Genomic DNA, 5871 nt, shown 5'->3' on the forward strand with positions numbered 1-5871 from the left:
GGCAGGCGGTGTGACGCAGGCGCGCTGCCGGCCGCCGCGCCGCCAAGATGACAGACAGCACCGATGACTACCACTTTGCAGAGGAGTGAGCCCGCTCAGCGCTTAATTTTTCGCAGAAGAGTGGATGCCCAAACGCAGCAGCCACCTATGCCCGCAGCCCCCCGCATCCGACAAAGCACCTCCTGTGCGCTCTCACCGCCGCTGCCGCCGCCGGCTTCCCCGCAGCTACTCGCTGGCCCCCCTGATCGACGACTGCAAGCTGCTGGGGATCCTCCTGGACGACTGCCTTAAGGCAGATGTCGGCACAGAGCTCTTCAGCAAGGCGAGCCGGGCTATCCCCCTAAGATGTGATACAGCCGCGGGACGGGCCCAGAGCACGGCGGCACCGCTGCGCCGCTGCGAGGCACGTCACATGGGTGTCAGCGCCGCGCCCTGCACGCATGCCCGCGGCCGGCGCGGGAGGTGCGATGCGCGCACATGCGTGGTCACGCGAGCGCAGACGCACGCGCGTGCGCGCGCGCGCACACACACACACACACACACACACACACACACACACACACACACACGCTTACACACACACACGCACGCACCCGCCTGCGCGCGAAGGTGGAGCGGATCCGGGGGCTGGCGATGTGTGCGGCGGACATGGCGCTCAAACACGACCCGGTGGGTGGGCCTGCGGCGCTGGAGCAGGCTCACGGCCCGCACTTGGCGCCCCGACCTGGGTGCCGCGCGCGCTCCCCGCCACAAAAGGCCTGATCGATTTGAGCTGCGACCCGGGCAGCGCGCAAGGAGGCGGGGGGCTCACCTCGTCCACCTCCCATCCCCAGGGCGCGAGCCGGCTGCTGTCTCAGCGCATGGCGGACGAGCTGATGAACATGGGGCTGGACGAGGCCATGCCCCTCACGCGCGCGCTGGGACACTACCTCAACCTCACGGGCATCGCAGAGCTGCACCACAGGCGCGCCCCGGGGGCGAGTGGGGCCGCGCGCCGCAATGGCTCCGACACACGCGGCCGCTTGCACGTCGTGACTCACACACCGCGCGTGCGTGCGTGTGCTGTTTCGGTTGAAAGCCGGCTGGGCTCGGGGCGCGCGGGGACGGCGAGCGGGGCGCCGCGCACCCCGGCTCCTGACCGGCCGCGGCGGCGCTCCTTGCGGCCTGCGTTGACGCGCGCAGGGTGCGGCGCGCGAGGACCCAGGCCAAGAACCCCAAGTCGTGCGACGAGACGTTCGGTGAGGGGGCTAGGGGAGTTTGGTGTTGAGGGAGATTTTGGGGGGGGGGGCGCCCTGCACCTGCGGCTGCTCGCTTCGCGGCCCGGCAAGCGGGCAGGGGTGCCAAGCGCAGCGCCGGCAGCGCGAGCGGGGGCCGCGTCAATACAAATTCAACCGATGGCCAGCCCCGCACGCAGGGTGACGCGCCTGCCGTTGAAATGCAAAGCGCACCGCGCAGGGTTGTCGATCGCCCCTGCCAACCAGGGCGTTGTCCAGTCCCACGTTTAACCCCCCTTGCGCACCCGTCCCCCCGGCTTCCGCGGCATTTCCTGCCCAGAGCGGCTGATCACCGAGGGGATGGACCCCGATGACCTCTTCACTGAGATCACCAACCAGGTGTGAGGGCGTGGCAGCGTACGTGTTCGAGTGCTTGGGATGTTTTGTTTGTGTGTGTGTGTGTGTGTTTGTGTGGGTGCATTGTGTGTGTTATGGATGAATGCGCCTGCCCGCGCCAGGATTCCCACACCCACCAGAAGATGACGGTCCCGCCCCGCCACACTAGGCCCAGGCGCGACAGGCCTCCCCCCTTTGCATGACTGCACCTCGCCTCGCCCCTCCCTGACCGTGGCACCCTCCCCCCCTTTTCAACACACCCTGCGCAACCCGCAGACCGTGGAGATCGTCCTGACGGCGCACCCGACCCAAGTCAACCGCCGCACCCTGCAGTACAAGCACGCCAAGATCGCCGCCCTGCTGCAGCAGCACGACCGGTGGGCGGGACGATGACGGCGACGCGCGCGCGGGGTCGAGCCAGCGCGAGGTCGGGGGCCGCAAGCTGACAAGGCCGCGCGGCGGCGCGGCGCCGCCCCTCTGCAAGGACTTAAGGGCGAGCGGGGCTGGCGAGGCGCCGCGTGCTAGGTGTGGCGCGCCTGCCGTGCCTAGACATCGTGCGGGGGGGACGCTGGGGCTCCCACTACCGCCCTGGGCTGTCCAGATGCTGGCGCGGCTCCCAGCTGGCTGCGTAATCTGATACCTCTGTGCTGCTTTCGCCTGTGAACCCACTCCCACCCGCAGGCAAGACCTGATGCCCGAGGAGAGGGAGCTGGTCATCCAGGTGGGGTCCAGATCACATATCATAGATCGCAGATCGCAGATCACAGATCACAGTTCGCACCGCGACGGGGCCGAATCCAGCCTGTGTTGGAGGCGCCCGTGCAATACTTAGAAAGCGCCAAAAAAGCATTTAACGCCAGAGCCGTCGCTCTGCACACAAGCATGGGCAGCAGCCGGCGGCTGCCTGCGCTTCAGCAGTTGCCGGTGCCCCCTCTGCCCAGCCGGGCTGTGCTCCCCCCTGTGCGCGCGCTTGTGACCGCACCGCTTCCCGTGCCGACGAATGGTGGCCGGACTTCCCTCTAGTTTGGCTGTCTGTTACTCGCCTGTCACTGAGGTGGTTGTTCAGTTGCGAAGCTGGCAGCAATCACGGGTCAAACCAACCACGTGGAACGGTCAACCGTGCTGCGCCCCGCAGGACCTGGTGCGCGAGGTCACCGCGCTGTGGCAGACCGACGAGCTGCGCAGGCAGAAGCCCTCGCCCGTGGACGGTGAGCGCCACCGCCCCACCCCCCCAATCACACACAAACACACACATACATATACCCACATGCGCGCGTGCGCACCCTCACGCCACTGCGGCACGCCCGGAGGAGCCGCGGCCCAAGACCAAGCGGGCGGGCCGTCGTCAGCGGACGCCAGCCGGCTGTCCGCCCACCAACGCCGCCTCTGCGCCGCCGTTCTGGTTACGCGGCCCGTGCCCCTGCGAAACTCACAAGCGAACGACCCCCCGCAAACCGCGCTGGGCCGATTACGCGCGCGACGCAGAGGCGCGCGGGGGCCTGCACGTCGTGGAGCAGTCCCTGTGGTCCGCGGTGCCCACGTTCCTGCGCCGCATGAGCAGCGCCCTGAAGAAGCACACGGGGCGCGAGCTGCCGCTCAACGCGACGCCGATCAAGTTTGGCTCGTGGATGGGCGGGGACAGGTGGGCGTGTGCATATGTGTGTGTGTGGGTGGGTGGGTGCATGGGCGTGTGTGTGGGCACGGGCGTGGGTGCGTGTGTGTGGGTGCACGTGTGTGGTGAATAGTTGGGCGTCTAGGTGTGTGTGTGTGTGCGCGTGCGTGGGTGCGATTTTGCCGTTCTTCTCGTGATTGCTCGCTAGGGCGAGGAGCCCCAGTGCTCGCATGCGTGAGGACTTGCCCCTCTTTGGTCGCATCTGCTGCGGGTCCAGGGCGCGCAAGCAGCGCAAGAAACACCCACAACACCCCCCCCTCCCAAACAATCACCCCCAGGGACGGCAACCCCAACGTGACGTCCAAAACCACGCACCATGTGACGGCCCTCGGCCGCTGGATGGCGGCTGACCTGTACCTGCGGGAGGTGGACGTGCTGCGCTTCGAGGTGGGCGGCCGCGCGATCCGAAGTGATCTGACGATCTGGTGATCTGGTCGCGAGCGGGCCCCGTCCGCTCTGCCGGCGCTCGATCGCGGTCGGTCGACGGACGTGGTGGCACTTTGGGGGCGCGCGGCCTCGCCGGCCTCCGCCGAGACGCGCCTGCTTTTCGATGGTTTTGCCGTCGCGGCCCCTCTGAACACTCCCCTTCCCCACCTTCCCACCTTTGCCATCTGACAATCGTGATCGGTCGAACGCGCGTCTCCGCCCCCTGCAGCTGTCCAACAACCAGTGCAGCGACCAGGTGTGGCGCATGGCCACCGAGATCCTCGAGATCAACAAGCACAGGTGGGGGCCGCCCCCCGGACTTCCGTTCAGCAGCGCGCGAAAAGCGCTGCTGCGCGAGGCGGCTCGAAACGCGCGCGGCTTGGGGTGCCCCGTTGGGAATTTATGTATGGGGACGGCAGCAGTGAATCACTCAGCATTCAAACTGCCGGTCAGCAGGGTGCGCCGCGGTCGCTTGTGCCTACAGCTGTCTGCCGCGGCCTCCCACCCGACCACATGGTTGCCTACTTTTCGAGAGTCTAAATTCGCCCCTGCCTTCAAAGCGTTGTTTTTGCATAAGATTTTTGTTCACGCAGATTCTGAGACGAAAACACCGTCCCCCTCGCCGCCGCCGCCACCCCCCGCCCCCAGGGGCGCCGAGAGCAGCGACGCCGCGAGCGAGAAGGTGGCGATGACATCAGCGCACCCCACGCAGACCGACGAGGCGTCCTACCCAGGGGGTGCGCACGCCTGTTCAGCTTCCACCCAACGCCGAATTGCGCAAAAATCGCCGCCCGCCCCGCCCTTTGGCTGCCGCAGCGCTGCGCGTGCGCGTGCGCGTGCCGCCCGCCCGGCCCTCTGGCCGCAGCGGCTGCGCGAGCTCCCGCGCACAGGGGGCGCCCGCTGCGGCTCGAGCCCTTGCTAGGGAGCGAATGCGCGGTTGATCAGTCATTTGAGCGGGTCAGCAACTGGTCGCGCCCCTGAGCCCCTCTCAACACCCCGACTGCCCCTGTGTTTCGTCTTCCCGCTCGCTTCAGCACAGACACACACACATACACACACTCACACATATACACACAATTTTTCACACACATTCCTCTCTGGATGCTCCACGCAGGCATGGTGTCGGGCACCCACCCCGGGGGGTCTTACGAGCAGCAGGCGATGCTGCAGGCCGAAAGGGGGGCGGTGGTGCCCCACGAACTGCCCGGCCAGGTGGGCCGCCGGGCTGGGGGCGAGGGGCACGGCCGCGCGGGGCGCACCTGATGCTTTTGGCAGGGATCGGATGTGGCGGGGCCACTGGGCGGCGGCGATGTTCGCGGCATGCCGCGGAAGCACGGCCGCGACGCGCGCCGGCTGCACTACGGCGCCCGCCGAGGCCGGCTCGCGCGCACCCCCACACGAGACGCGTGCCCTCAATCTCTCCCCATTCCGCATCACGCCGCCCTCGCCATGTTGACAGGATCCCGAGGGCGGCAGCGAGGTGGAGTACTCCCTTGAAGTATCGGAGGACCCCTCCCGCGCATCCACGCCCACCACCGCCCGCGCCGCCGCTGCCGCCGCCGCCAACCCCCTCGGCCGCGCCGCCGCCGACGGCGCGGGGCCGCTGCCGACGGCGGGTGGCCGCCCGCGGCGGAGCTCCGGGGCAACGGACGCAGCGGGCGCCGCGGGCGCGGCGGCAGCGGGGGTGGGGGCGGTGCGAGTCAAGGGAATCGGCGGGAGCAGCGCCGCGGGCGGGGACAGCCCCTCACACCTGCGCTATGTGGGTGTTGGTTCGATTCGCGCCGCGCCGCTTGGGGTGGTTGGTTAGCAGGGGGGAGGAGCGTTGGATGGCTCACAAGCAGGCCTGCGATGGCAGGGGCTGAGCCCTGGATGGCTCACATGTGGCGCCCATTGTCCACCGCCAACGCCCGCAATTTTGGCGACGGCCGCTCGCCGCCCGCACGCACACCCCTCCCTCCTGCCGCGCCCTCGATGCGCGCGGCGGCTCCTTTCCCCTCCCCCCCCTGCCTGCAATTCCACCCCGAAAGCCCACCATACCCACGCTCATATGGCGGCTGCTCTTATCTTGCCTTGCCTTCTCATGTTCCATATCCTCTCGAAATTCTATCATGTGACATCACCACATGTCTCATATCAACCCCCCCACCTCTCCAACCCCCCCCC

At 68.2% G+C, this 5871-nt stretch overlaps 1 protein-coding gene across 1 annotated transcript; it reads left to right on the forward strand.

Moving 5' to 3' along the window:
- Positions 1-1574: 1574 nt before the first annotated feature.
- Positions 1575-5515, forward strand: MNEG_3630 (phosphoenolpyruvate carboxylase; the record flags this gene model as incomplete). Its single annotated transcript, XM_014047897.1, has 10 exons — positions 1575-1613; positions 1887-1987; positions 2292-2331; positions 2746-2818; positions 3096-3252; positions 3561-3669; positions 3938-4008; positions 4357-4445; positions 4823-4920; positions 5168-5515. 10 exons carry the CDS (start codon positions 1575-1577, stop codon positions 5513-5515), a joined length of 1125 nt encoding a protein of 374 aa, XP_013903351.1.
- Positions 5516-5871: the final 356 nt, after the last annotated feature.

Source organism: Monoraphidium neglectum (genome assembly GCF_000611645.1).
Source record: "Monoraphidium neglectum strain SAG 48.87 unplaced genomic scaffold scaffold00464, whole genome shotgun sequence".
In the NCBI taxonomy this organism is placed as follows: Eukaryota; Viridiplantae; Chlorophyta; class Chlorophyceae; order Sphaeropleales; family Selenastraceae; genus Monoraphidium; species Monoraphidium neglectum.